Source organism: Anomaloglossus baeobatrachus, chromosome 4 (genome assembly GCF_048569485.1).
Source record: "Anomaloglossus baeobatrachus isolate aAnoBae1 chromosome 4, aAnoBae1.hap1, whole genome shotgun sequence".
NCBI classification, from domain to species: domain Eukaryota; kingdom Metazoa; phylum Chordata; class Amphibia; order Anura; family Aromobatidae; genus Anomaloglossus; species Anomaloglossus baeobatrachus.
In genome coordinates, this window is record NC_134356.1 from 367,372,723 (window position 1) to 367,386,563 (window position 13,841).

The window sequence follows — 13,841 nt, forward strand, 5'->3', positions numbered from 1 at the left end:
ATTGCAGCCCGGTAGGCGGAAACCTGAACAAATATACCATGTCAACCTGTTAAAACCTTGGCAGGAACGGGAAAGCCTGATGGTTGATTTTTCCCCATCTCCCTCCTCTTCGGGTCGTTCAAACCTGGCTCCAGCGACCTCCGGAGAGGACGAACCGGAAGTAAGGATTGGAGAAGCCCTCACCAAGCAACAGAGGCGAGAGGCCAGACGGCTGGTTCAGCAGAACCCCGATGTCTTCTCCGAGCTGCCTGGTAGGACCAGACTGATACGACATGACATTGTCACCGAGTCTCACCTGAAGGTACGCCTGAAGCCATACCGGGTGCCGGAGGCTCGAAGACAAGCCATATCAGAGGAAGTGAAGACAATGCTACGCCTGGGGGTCATCGAAAAATCCCGGAGTGAATGGGCTAGTCCCATTGTCCTAATACCAAAACCCGATGGCTCCTTAAGGTTCTGCAATGACTTTAGGAGATTGAACGAAATATCCAAGTTCGATCTCTACCCCATGCCCCGGGTGGATGAGCTGATTGCTAGGCTGGGACAGGCGCGATATTTCACCACGCTCGACCTGACCAAGGGGTACTGGCAGGTGCCACTGACGGAGTCCGCCAAGGAGAAAACCGCTTTTGTTACGCCGGAGGGTCTCTTCCACTATGTTGTCTTGCCTTTTGGGTTACATGGCGCTCCGGCCACGTTCCAGAGGTTGATGGACTTGGTGCTGGAACCCCACCAGGCGTATGCATCAGCGTACCTTGATGACATCATTATTTACAGCTCCGAGTGGCAGACCCACTTGGAACAGGTACAAGCGGTGGTGAACGTGCTCCGAACAGCCGGATTGACAGCCAATCCCAAGAAATGTGCGTTGGGGCTCACGGAAGCCCGCTACTTGGGCTACGTAATAGGCCAAGAAGTGATTAAGCCCCAAATTAACAAAGTTGAGGCGATCCAGAAGTGGCCTAGACCCCTGACCACGAAGCAGGTCAGGGCCTTCCTGGGTATCGTGGGGTACTACAGGAGGTTTGTAAAAAATTTTGCGGGACTATCAGCCCCCCTTGACGGACCTTCTCAAAGGCAAGAAGTCCGTCATGGTGCGCTGGACTCCGCAGGCCGAGGACTCCTTTCGGGCCCTGAAGGGGGTCCTGTGCGGACAGCCCGTTCTTGTCAACCCTGATTTCCGGAAGGAGTTCGTAGTACAGACTGACGCCTCTGAGGTCGGCCTGGGGGCAGTGCTGTCTCAGGTGGTTCAGGGGGAGGAACACGCCGTCACCTTCTTAAGTAGGAAGCTCACCCCTCCCGAGCGGAATTATAGCGTAGTGGAGAAGGAGTGCCTGGCGATCAAGTGGCCCTTTGAGTTCCTACGCTATTACCTGCTGGGACGGCAGTTTCGCTTGGTGACTGATCACTCTCCGCTGGTCTGGATGAGGTCCGCCAAGGAACGGAATGCCCGGGTTACCCGGTGGTTCCTTTCTCTACAGAACTTCTGGTTTACGGTTGAACACCGGGCCGGTAGGTTGCAGGGCAACGCCGATGCCTTGTCCCGCGGCCCGTGTTTGATGGCGGGAGTTCAACCCCGCACGCTTGAACTGAGGGGGGGGGGTATGTGAGACTGTGACCGGGGTTGTCTATGACGGCCGGTACGTCTCGCCCCGGTTGTGCTCCCTCCATGTATAGAAAGCAACTCCACTCCAGGGTTAATGCTGTTTCCCTGCAGGCTGAAAGGAGGGTTAAAAGGAAACAGGAACATGGGCATGGGCCCCTAGTGTGAGGGAGTGAACACAACTCCCTGAGCTTCTGCCAAAGAAACACATGTGAGCCATTTCTGGAACCTGGCTTGTTGGTCCAGGAGGAGGACATTCCGGAACGTGTTGTGTGCTGTTTTTGGACTTTGTTTGTGCAATAAACCGTGTGCTGTGACCATTGGTGGCTGGATCCCGTGTCTTCTGCCGCGCAGCCGACCACGCTACCTCACAATATATATATATATATATATATACTAGAAGGTGGCCCGTTTCTAACGCATCGGGTATTCTAGAATTTATTGTGTAGTTAATGTATGATTTTTGTTATATATAGATGTTGCTGTGTGTAGTTGCCAAGTGTTTGTGTAGGGTGCTGTAAATGTTCTGGGTGTTGTCTGGGTGTGGGGGTGTGTGAGAGTGGTGTTGTTTGTGTGTTGAGTTGTGTGTGTTGAGTTGTTTGTGAAGCGCTGTGTGTCTGCAGCGTTGTGTGTGTGTGTGGTGCTGTGTGTTGCGCGGTTTGTGTGGGTGTGTGTGTTTTGGGGGGAGGTATGTTTTGTGCAGTGTGTGTGCGTGTTGGAGGAGTAGTCCTGGGGAGAGAGGACTATAATAGGAGGAGTAGTCCTGGAGGTGAGGAATATAATAGGAGGAGTAGTCCTGGGGGGAGAGGAGGATAATAGGAGGAGTAGTCCTGGGGAGAGAGGAGGATAATAGGAGGAGTAGTTCTGGGGGAGAGGAGTATAATAGGAGTAGTCCTGGAGGTGAGTAGTATAATAGGAGGTGTAGTCCTGGGGGGAGAGGAGGATAATAGGAGGTGTAGTCCTGGGGGGAGAGGAGGATAAAAGGAGGAGTAGTCCTGGGGGAAGAAGAGTATAATAGAAGGAGTAGTCCTGGGGGAGAGGAGTATAATAGGAGGAGTAGTCCTGGGGGGAGAGGAGGATAATAGGAGGAGTAGTCCTGGGGAGAGAGGAGGATAATAGGAGGAGTCCTGGGGGGAGAGGAGGATAATAGGAGGTGTAGTCCTGGGGGGAGAGGAGGATAAAAGGAGGAGTAGTCCTGGGGGAAGAAGAGTATAATAGAAGGAGTAGTCCTGGGGGAGAGGAGTATAATAGGAGGAGTAGTCCTGGGGGGAGAGGAGGATAATAGGAGGAGTAGTTCTGGGGAGAGAGGAGGATAATAGGAGGAGTCCTGGGGGGAGAGGAGGATAATAGGAGGTGTAGTCCTGGGGGGAGAGGAGGATAAAAGGAGTAGTCCTGGAGGTGAGTAGTATAGTAGGAGGTGTAGTCCTGGGGGGAGAGGAGGATAATAGGAGGAGTAGTCCTGGGGAGAGAGGAGGATAATAGGAGGAGTCCTGGGGGGAGAGGAGGATAATAGGAGGTGTAGTCCTGGGGGGAGAGGAGGATAAAAGGAGGAGTAGTCCTGGGGGAAGAAGAGTATAATAGAAGGAGTAGTCCTGGGGGAGAGGAGTATAATAGGAGGAGTAGTCCTGGGGGGAGAGGAGGATAATAGGAGCAGTAGTCCTGGGGAGAGAGGAGGATAATAGGAGGAGTAGTCCTGGGGGGAGAGGAGTCTAATAGTAGGAGTAGAGACTTAAGAAAAAAGGGGCTTAAGGTGCCAAGTAAAATAATGAATAGAGCCCAAATCATATTTCATGCATATAAAAAGTTTTATTGACAACAAGAAATTCATAGGGGTCACAAGATAATGTATAAATATCAATAAATAACGTAGGATCAGAGAAAAGTAGTGAGGAGAAAGAAAAAGGCACAGGAAATGCCTTTCAAGTTGGTAAGTAGAGATGTTATTACTACTGTAGTACCTGACCTGAGTGTGTTAAATCTAAAAAGAGGTGTGGAAGACAGTGCATCCCATAAGACACAAGGTCTTAATATAAAGTGCAAAAGTGCTTGATTTCAGGGATAATAAATATCTCCAAAAAAGTTTGGAGAGCACAAAAGCCACATAAAGTACTACTTACCCATCAGGTGTTGTTTAGAGGTAAATGAAAGCTCCCCTACACGTCTCGCTAGGGCTTCATAAGGGGGAAGAAAGGTGAGATCTGGAACCGATGCCTTTTCTCTGATCCTACGATATTTATTGATATTTATACATTATCTTGTGACCCCTATGTATTTCTTGTTGTCAATAAAACTTTTTATATGCATGAAATATGATTTGGGCTCTATTCGCTACTTGGCACCTTAAGCCCCTTTTTTCTTAAGTCTTTAGCCCCATTGTGTGGGGTGTGTCAATACAGCCTGCTAAGAGCTGTTTCTGTGTCCTTTTCCTTACGGTTTTGCTTATTAATAGTAGTAGTCCTGGGGGGAGGAGTCTAATAGGAGGAGTAGTCCTGGGGGGAGGAGTCTAATAGTAGTCCTAGAGGGGGACGAGTCTAATAGTGGGAGTAGTCCTGGGGAGGAGGAATCTAATAGGAGGAGTAGTCCTGGGGGAGGAGTCTAATAGGAGGAGGAGTCCTGGGGGATAGGAGTATAATAGGAGGAGTAGTCCTGGGGGGAGGAGTCTAATAGGAGGAGTAGTCCTGGGGAGAGGAGTCTAATAGAAGGAGTAGTCCTGGGGTGAGGAGTCTAATAGAAGTAGTTCTGGAGGCAGAGGAGTCTAATAGTAGGAGTAGTCCTGAGGGAGGAGGAGTCTAATAGGAGGAGTAGTCCTGGGGGAGGAGTCTAATAGGAGGAGTAGTCCTGGGGGAGGTGTCTAATAGGTGGAGTAGTTCTTGGGGGGAGGTGTCTAATAGGTGGAGTAGTCCTGGGGGGAGGTGTATAGGTGCCCAATGTGTGCGGGGGGCATGGCCAAGTGGTCAAAGTGTGCGGAGGGCGTGGCCGAGCGGACAAAGTGTGTGGGGGCGTGGCCGAGCGGGCAAAGTGTGTGGGGGGCATGGCCGAGTGGACATAGTGTGCAAGGGGCGTGTCCGAGCGGGCACAGTGTGCGGGGGGCATGGCCGAGCGGGCACAGTGTGCGGGGGGCATGGCCGAGCGGGCATAGTGTGTGGGCGGCGTGGCTGAGTGGGCATAGTGTGCGAGGGGCATATCCGAGCGGGCACAGTGTGTGGGGGGCATGGGCGAGCCGACACAGCGTGCGCTGGGCGTGGCCGAGCGGGTACAGTGTGCGTGGGGCGTGTCCGAGCGGGCAAAGTGTGCGGGGGTGGGGCCCGGGTAACTATGCAAAGCGATTTCCATAGTTACCCGATGTGTGCCATGGTTACCAGCGGACGCCGGGAGCCGGGGTAAGCTAGTAACCATGATACACATCAGGTAATTATTCAAAGCGACAGCGCTGGTTCATTTTTTGTTTGTTAGTCTCCTGCTGTGCAGCACGCATCGGCGTGTTTGACAGCGGGAGACTAACGATCTGAATGGGCAGGGAGGCGGCATACGCTGGTAACCATGGTACACAATCGGGTAATTAAGCAAAGTGGTTTCCATAGTTACCCGATGTGTACCATGGTTACCAGCGTACGCTGACTCCGGCACGATCACAGTAACGCAAGGGTATGTCTCGGCTGGGTTGCCGGTGAGGGCTCACGGGGGTGCAGTAGTCACCTGGGAGTCGGGGCTCCATGTGGGTTCGGGGAATGCGTGCGGGGGCAGGGCCAGGCCGAGCGTCCAATGCGTGAGGGGGGCGGGGCCTGGCCGGACGGCCAATGCATGCAGGGGGCCGGGCCGAGCGGCCAATCCATGCGGGGAATGGGGCCTGACTGAGCGGCCAATGCGTGCGGGGGGTGGGGCCAGGCCGAGCGTCCAATGCGTGAGGGGGCGCGGCCTGGACGGATGGCCAATGGGTGCGAGGGGGGGCCTGGCCGAGCGGCCAATGCGTGCGGGGGGTGGGGCCTGGCCGAGCCGAGTGGCCAATGCGACGGTTGTCACTATAATTACGTCATTTTGGAGCAAGACGGACAGACAGAATAAGGCAATTATATATATAGATATATATAATAGAACATAAACAGAATGAAAGCAGGGGTTCCCTTGCTGGTTTCCCACGCTGGTACTAACCTGACTTCAAACAGAACTGGCCGCACCTTTACAATGTGGACAGGTGCGTATCTGGGTGATGTGTATAAATGCAAGACAAAAAAGGGGGACCAGTCGCACACTGTGAAAAAACAAAATAAATTCTACCTAAAAAATATAAATGGAGGTATTTGGAATATTATAATTACCATTGTAATTTTACTAGCCCAGCGCCCCTTCACCTCACCCTCCTTTGCTGGTTCCTACACTAAATTGCATCTTTTCTGGGCTTTACAATGGCCATTATAATATTCCAAATACCTCCATTTATATTTTTTAGTTAGAATTTATTTTGTTTTTTCACAGTGTGCGACTGGTCCCCCTTTTTTGTCTTGTATATATACAGTACAGACCAAAAGTTTGGACACACCTTCTCATTCAAAGAGTTGTCTTTATTTCCAGGACTCTGAAAATTGTAGATTCACATTGAAGGCATCAAAACTATGAATTAAAACAAGTGGAATGAAATACTTAAAAAAATGTGAAACAACTGAAAATATGTCTTATATTCTAGGTTCTTCAAAGTAGCCACCTTTTGCTTTGATTACTACTTTGCACACTCTTGGCATTCTCTTGATGAGCTTCAAGAGGTAGTCACCGGAAATGGTCTTCCAACAGTCTGGAAGGAGTTCCCAGAGATACTTAGCACTTGTTGCCTTTTGCCTTCACTCTGTGGTCCAGCTCACCCCAAACCATCTCGATTGGGTTCAGGTCTGATGACTGTGGAGACCAGGTCATCTGGCGTAGCACCTCATCACTCTCCTTCTTAGTCAAATAGCCCATACACAGCCTGGAGGTGTGTTTGGGGTCATTGTCCTGTTGAAAAATAAATGAGGGTCCAACTAAACGCAAACCGGATGGAATAGCATGCCGCTGCAAGATGCTGTGGTAGCCATGCTGGTTCAGTATGCCTTCAATTTTGAATAAATCCCCAACAGTGTCACCAGCAAAGCACCCCCACACCATCCTCCTCCTTCTCCATGCTTCACGGTGGGAACCAGACATGTAGAGTCCATCTGTTCACCTTTTCTACAAAGACACGGTGGTTGGATCCAAAGATCTCAAATTTGGACTCATCAGACCAAAGCACAGATTTCCACTGGTCTAATGTCCATCCCTTGTGTTCTTTATTCTTTAGCCCAAACAAGTCTCTTCTGCTTGTTGCCTGTCCTTAGCAGTGGTTTCCTAGCAGCTATTTTACCATGAAGGCCTCCTGCACAAAGTCTCCTCTTAACAGTTGTTCTAGAGATGCAAAGGTGTATCCAAACTTTTGGTCTGTACTGTATATATATATATATATATATATATATATATATATATATTTGTTTTTATTCTAATACAGGTTCATATCATATGCGGTTGCTTATCCCTTTGCTTGTCATGTATCTTGTGCTATGAGCCCCACTTTTGGAGTCTTGTGTATTGCTTACTTATAAGTTGTTTTAAGTTTGGAACATTTTTACAGAAATAAAGCGTCTTTCATCTTTACGATATTGCTGCCACAGTTTCAGAAACAACTATTATTCTGGAAGAAGCTTTGGATGCTATATGGCAAATTTATAGTAATCATGATACTAAATTACTATCTACTGTACCAGACAGGGTGGTCCTGAGTGAGGGGCTTCCTTCTATCATGGCCATATGCCCTAGTGGAGCATTTGTAACATAATAAATGTTTATTTTAACATAATAAATTTTTATTTTAACATAATAAAACTCCCTTGTGTCCCTTGTCTTCTCTACTCACATTTTAGAATTACAGTCATCAAAACAGAAGATATATTTAAAAAAAAGTTTTCTAATTTGTTTTTAACAGTAGAAAATAATATAGGACAAAAGAAGCAGACAATATTAAGCAGAGATGGTTCTGCTGAACAGTTTGTATTGTTATTGGAAACAAACAAAAAAAAAATAAAGGTGCACTCTGTAAGCACCAACATATATGCAAACATAGAATATAGGAACTGTACGCTGCATAATACTATATAGAATATATACTTAGAAAAATTAAAGATTTAGATTTAGAGCAAAAAACGGCCAATTCTTATGTGCCAGCAACCGAGACAAGGTGACCTTTCTTTGATGGGACCCTATCCTAGTGTCATACCTCTTCTAAAAATCTCTTTTCCAAAATATTAACTATATGCCATTTTAATGCATCAATTAAACTTTTCACTGCTCATTAGTATGTCACATAATTTGTAAACTAATATTTATTTTTATTAGGAGGAAGTTAAAGAGACAAAATTTGATGAGAAAGAAAATTTAAATAGCTCCAAAGAGATGAATAATGACTACACTGTGAGTATATTTCTTTAAAGGACCGGTCATGTATTCAGTTTTTGTAAAGGCAGAGCAAGATTGATCTACAGACATCCTAAGGTCTATGTTTATAGGACACCAAAGTAGAATTGCTAAAAGTATAGCCACGTGTGGCGGAATAACTGCAGAAATGAAGCTTGTTTCAGTGGAAGAATATGGATTTTTACAAGTGCCATTTACAGTGGGTATGGAAAGTATTCAGACCCTTTTAAAATTTTCACTCTTTGTTTCATTGCAGTCACTTGGTAAATTCAAAAAAAGTTCATTTTTTTCTCATTAATGTACACTCTGCACCCCATCTTAGCAGAAAAAAACAAATGTAGAAATTTTTGCAAATTTATCAAACAAGAAAAAGTGAAATATCACATGGTAATAAGTATTCAGACCCTTTGCTCAGTATTGAGTAGAAACACCCTTTTGAGCTAGTACAGCCACGAGTCTTCTTGAGAATGATGCAACAAGTTTTTCACACCTGGATTTGGGAATCCTCTGCCATTCTTCCTTGCAGATCCTCTCCAGTTTCGTCAGCTTGGATGGTGAACATTGGTGGACAGCCATTTAGAGGTCTCTCCAGAGATATTCAATTGGGTTTAGGTCAGGGCTCTGGCTGGGCCAGTCAAGAATGGTCACAGAGTTGTTCTCAAGCAACTCTTTTGTTATTTTAGTTGTGTGCTTAGGGTCTTTGTCTTGTTGGAAGGTGAACCTTCGGCCAAGTCTGAGATCCAGAGCACTCTGGAGGAGGTTTTTTCCAGGATATCTCTTTACTTGACCGCATACATCTTTCCTTCAATTGCAACCAGTTGTCCTGTCCTTGCAGCTGAAAAACACCTTCATAGCATGATGTGCCACCACCATGTTTCACAGTTGGGATTGTATTGGGCAGGTGATGAGCAGTGCTTGGTTTTCTCCACACATACCACTTCTAATTATCACCAAAAAGTTGTATCTTCATCTCATCAGACCCAGACCAAAGAATCTTAATTTGTAATAGTATAGGGGTTTTGCCAGCTCTATGCAGGCTTTCATATTTCCTGCACTGAGGAGAGCCTTCTGTCATTCCACTCTACCATAAAGCCCGACTGGTAGAGGGCTGCAGTGATAGTTGACTTTGTGAAACTTTCTCCATCAACCTACTGCATCTCTGGAGCTGAGCTACAGTGATCTTGGGGTTCTTCTTTACCTCTCTCACCAAGGCTTTTCTCCCATGATTGCTCAGTTTGGCTGGATGGCCAGGTCTAGGAAGAGTTCTGGTGGTCACAAACTTCTTCCATTTAAGAATTATGGAGGACACTGTGCTCTTAGAAACCTTGAGTACTGCAGAAATTCTTTTGTAACCTTGGCCAGATTTGTACCTTGCCACAATTCTGTCTCTGAGCTGCTTGAGCAGTTCCTTTGACCACATGATTCTCATTTGGTTTGACATGCACTTTGAGCTGTGAGGTCTTATATAGGCAGGTGTGTGCCTTTCCAAATCAAGTCCTATCAGTTTAATTAAACACAGCTGGACTCCAATAAAGGAGCAGAACCATCTCAAGGAGGATCACAAGGAAATAGACAGCATGTGACTGAAATATGAGTGTCTGAGCAAAGTGTCTGAATACTTATGACTATGGGATATTTCAGTTTTTCTTGTTTAATAAATTTGCAAACATTTCTACATTTCCGTTTTTTCTGTTAAGATGGGGTGCAGAGAGTACATTAATGAGAAAAAAATGAACTTTTTTGAATTTACCAAATGGCTGCAATGAAACAAGGAGTGAAAAAATCAAAGGGGTCTGAATACTTTCCGTACCAACTGTAGATGAATGGAACAGTCACAGAAACGTCCAGAACAAATGTGTCACATGTCAATATAGCCTAAAGAAGCAATATTAAATTATTCTTAAATAATTTTGAGGTGAAAAAAAATAGCTTTTTGTAGAAATGTACATTGCTTTTTCATTTACTGTCATTTGATGGGGAAAAAAGAGTGTACACTACACAATAAACATACATGCAGGAAAAATGAGTGATTACGCAATGAAGTATTTTTTACAACAGTATCAAAAGTATTTTATTAGAGATCTAAAACACACATTATAAACAGCACATGCAGGGTCTCCAAGTGACGCAAATAGCCCGAAAAACAGGTCCTCAACATGCTTTGTTTTGTTTCATTTTTCTGTTATTTCGCTAGTAATATATGACTAAATAGACAGCTGGGTGTTTCCAGTTGGGAGGTTTTCCCTACATAATTTTACACTGTCCAATCAGTTCCAGCAGTATAAGAATGTGTGAGGACAAAGCCCATTGATAAAGAACATGACAACACCCAGTTGTCAATTTATTCATAAATTTCTCAGAGGAAACTAACATTTAAACGCACATTTAAAAGGGTATTGTCATTTCCAAGATCATATCCCAATGTAGTAGGTATAATAACAATAATAATAATAGCAAGTATCTCCAATTAGAAATGTAGTATAGTTCTCCTCATTAGCTATGTTTCTTACCTCATGTGCAGGGCATTGAAGCTTACATATCCATAGTTATGACTACTCATATAGTGACAGTTACTAGTGGTCATAACCATGCATTCCTAACCTACTGTAATGCCCTGCACATAGCTAGAGGTGAGAACTATACTACATTTCTATTTCAAGGTATTTACTAATATTATTATCACACCTACTAGATATTCGGAAGATACCAACACATTGTTATTGCAGTTAAACCCTTAAGATCCCTACTGATCTTGCGAATGATGTCTCTAACATTGGTTTATCTCTGCTTCCCCTTAAAGGGGCTCTGAGCTTTTTTTTCCCTATGGGGCTAAAAAATTACTGGCAGGTAGCTGCAAAGTACCTGCCTGTTCTGCCGAAAGATGATATCTCCTGGCTCGAGCAATGATTCTGCTGCCTTAATTGACTTCACTGCAATAGAGATGCTCTTCCTCTTCCGGACTGCTCTGTTGACTGGGCATCACTGTCGACTTCACGCTGATTGACAGCTGGCTCTCCACAAATTAATGGAATTGTCCACTACTAGGACAATAACTTCAGATTCCATATATTTCCCCCAGGTAAAATAAAAAAGCCTATACTCACCCCCTGTGCCGGCTCGCATTCCTGGGGCTCATGTGATGTTATGATGTCACGCAAGCCCCACGTCCAATCCGCGTGCCGGCTTTTGTCTCCTCTCTTCGGACAAATAAGTTAATCAACAGGAAGTGAACTCTGTGGATGGCGCTCACTTCCTGTTGATTGCCCCCTGTGTCCGAAGGTGGGGAGACAGAAGCCGAGACTGATTGGACTCAGGGTTTTCGTGACATAATAATGTCACATGAGCCTCAGGAAAGCGAGCCGTGGCACTATTGGATGGAAACTGGCATGGGAGGTGAGTGTAGAATTTGTAACTTCACCTGGTGGAAACATGTGCAATCAGAAGGGGTTGTCCTAGTAGTGGACAACCCGTTTAAGGTAGTGAGGAGTCTGAAGGTCACAGAATACATTTAGATACTGTTTTTTTCCTAACCAAACATAAACATAGGGAGAATACTCAATCTGACATGTTTCTATCCAGATTTGCTCTTGCTACCAAACAGAAGCTCATGCCTATGTGGTGGACATTTGAAGTTTTTAATGTTTTTCTTTCTAGATGGACATTGGTGTTAAGCTGTGATCACATGAAGTCATACAACACATCAACGGAAAATGTTGTTATGGAGCCACTTGAATGATTTATGGATATAATAATTATGTGAAGCAAGTAGAGGTCTTCAAATATCACGGTCAATGATGCAGCTTTGCTTTTTTATAAGAAGATTTTATTTAAAAAAATAAAATATTCATCTTATTTTATATATTTTTATATGTTATCCCATAATGCCTGATTTTACAACCTGAGTCGGAATCATAGGACTGTTTTCCAGAGTTTTCTACTTTATGAGAATGATGTCGATGTCACAGTGTGCTAATGCATGAAACCAATGGAGGAATGTAACTTTACAGTGCGGATATAAAGATCTATGGAAATCTGAGCTACAAATCCTACAAGCAATGTAACAGATACTTTCTTTTACCATTAAGGATGTCAACATAATCCTAAAAGACTGAAAGCAATATCAATAAGAGGACAGATTAAAACTGCACGTCTTATGCATATTTACTATCCAAAAAACTCTTAATATTTGGTCAGCCATGTTACAGTGCGTATACAAGCCAAAGAAAGATCTGTATATGCAGAATATGGACATGCAATTGTACATGAAAACTAAATGTATTATATTAATGCACCCATAGACTAACAATACTGTAAGCAATTGAAATGTATGTTATGTAAGTAAATATGACCATAAATAAAATATATACCGCTCTGAATGGTGGGCCAATGATGGTTAACGTACTGAAGAAAAAAACCCATTACATAATGGTGACTTACATTGCTGACAGTATGTACCAGCATGAACACCAGAGCACACTGTGGTAGATGTCTACAGTTTATCTCCTAATGGCTCACTCTTATGGCAATGCACCATAAACAGCTCCATGCTTATTTATGGCACAAAATCTGGGCACCAACAGAACTGGTAGGTTCCATGATATCCTCAACTAACAGCAATACTCCCAACATTAAGAACATACCACAATTTTGTTTTTTTGTTGATAAAGTGCAGAATCTGACAATGAAAAATCTTGACATAAATCCGGATTAAATCAGATATAGTAGGGGTCTTATGCACAAAAATGAGCTGCAAGTCAGCTTTGTGAATAATGACTAAGGCGTGCTTTACACGTTGCGACATCGCTACCGATATATCGTCGGGGTGACGTCATTAGTGACGCACATCCAGCGCCGGTAGCGACATCGCAATGTGTAAATCCTAGGTGCGACGATGAACGAGCGCAAAAGCGTAAAAACTCACTGATCTGTGTCACGTCGTTCATTTCCATAATGTCGTTACTGCTGCAGATACGATGTTGTTTGTCGTTCCTGCAGCACCACACATCGCTGTGTGTGAAACCGCAGGAACGACGAACATCTCCTTACCTGCGTCCACCGTCAATGCGGAGGGAAGGAGGTGGGTGGGATGTTATGTCCCGCTCGTCTCCGCCCCTTCGCTTCTATTGGCCGGCCGCTTAGTGACAACACTGTGATGCCGAACGCACCTCCACCTTGAAGGAGGGATTGTTCGGCGGTCACAGCGACGTCGCCGACCAGGTATGTGCATGTGAAGCTGCCGTAGCGATAATGTTCGCTACGGCAGCAAGCACCAGATATCGCATGTACGACGGGGGCGGGTGCTATTGCACTCGATATTGCTAGCAATCGCTAGCGATGTCGCAGCGTGTAAAGCCCGCCTAAGGCTATGTTCACATTGCGTTTTTTCTGGTGATCAAAACCATTCATTTTTGAAGCAGAAAGCGCTTTTCGAATTACTCATTTTCTCTTGGGTATAAGGGGATACATTACTCCTTGTGGAGAGTGCCAAGCCAATAAGGAGACTTATAGGCCATGAAATACTCCTGTGCGAATTTAAACATGCAAACGCCCTTTTTGGAGAGGAAGAGGACTACAACTCTAATGGGCTCATATGATATAAATCTTTAAACAAAAGACGCTACTAACATTTTACATGAGAAATTGCCTTAAAGGGAACCTACCAGCAGGATTTTTATATGTAAAATAAAGGCGGTGCTATACTGGTGCTAGGATGCTGAATGTAAGCATAGCTTTTATTCTAAGATTGGAGGCTTTATTTTAGAAATAT

The 13,841-nt window shown here is 44.9% G+C and overlaps 1 protein-coding gene across 1 annotated transcript in view; it reads left to right on the forward strand.

The window, feature by feature from the left end:
* The window catches only part of LOC142303617 (chloride anion exchanger-like), a 145,592-nt gene extending 133,142 nt beyond the window's left edge, over positions 1-12,450 (forward strand). The window contains exons 20-21 of the mRNA XM_075345144.1: positions 7,997-8,071; positions 11,729-12,450. Of these exons, the coding sequence (XP_075201259.1) occupies positions 7,997-8,071; positions 11,729-11,752 (99 nt within the window). The 3' untranslated portion in view covers positions 11,753-12,450. The remainder of the gene's footprint in view (positions 1-7,996; positions 8,072-11,728) is intronic.
* The last annotated feature ends 1,391 nt before the right edge of the window (positions 12,451-13,841 follow it).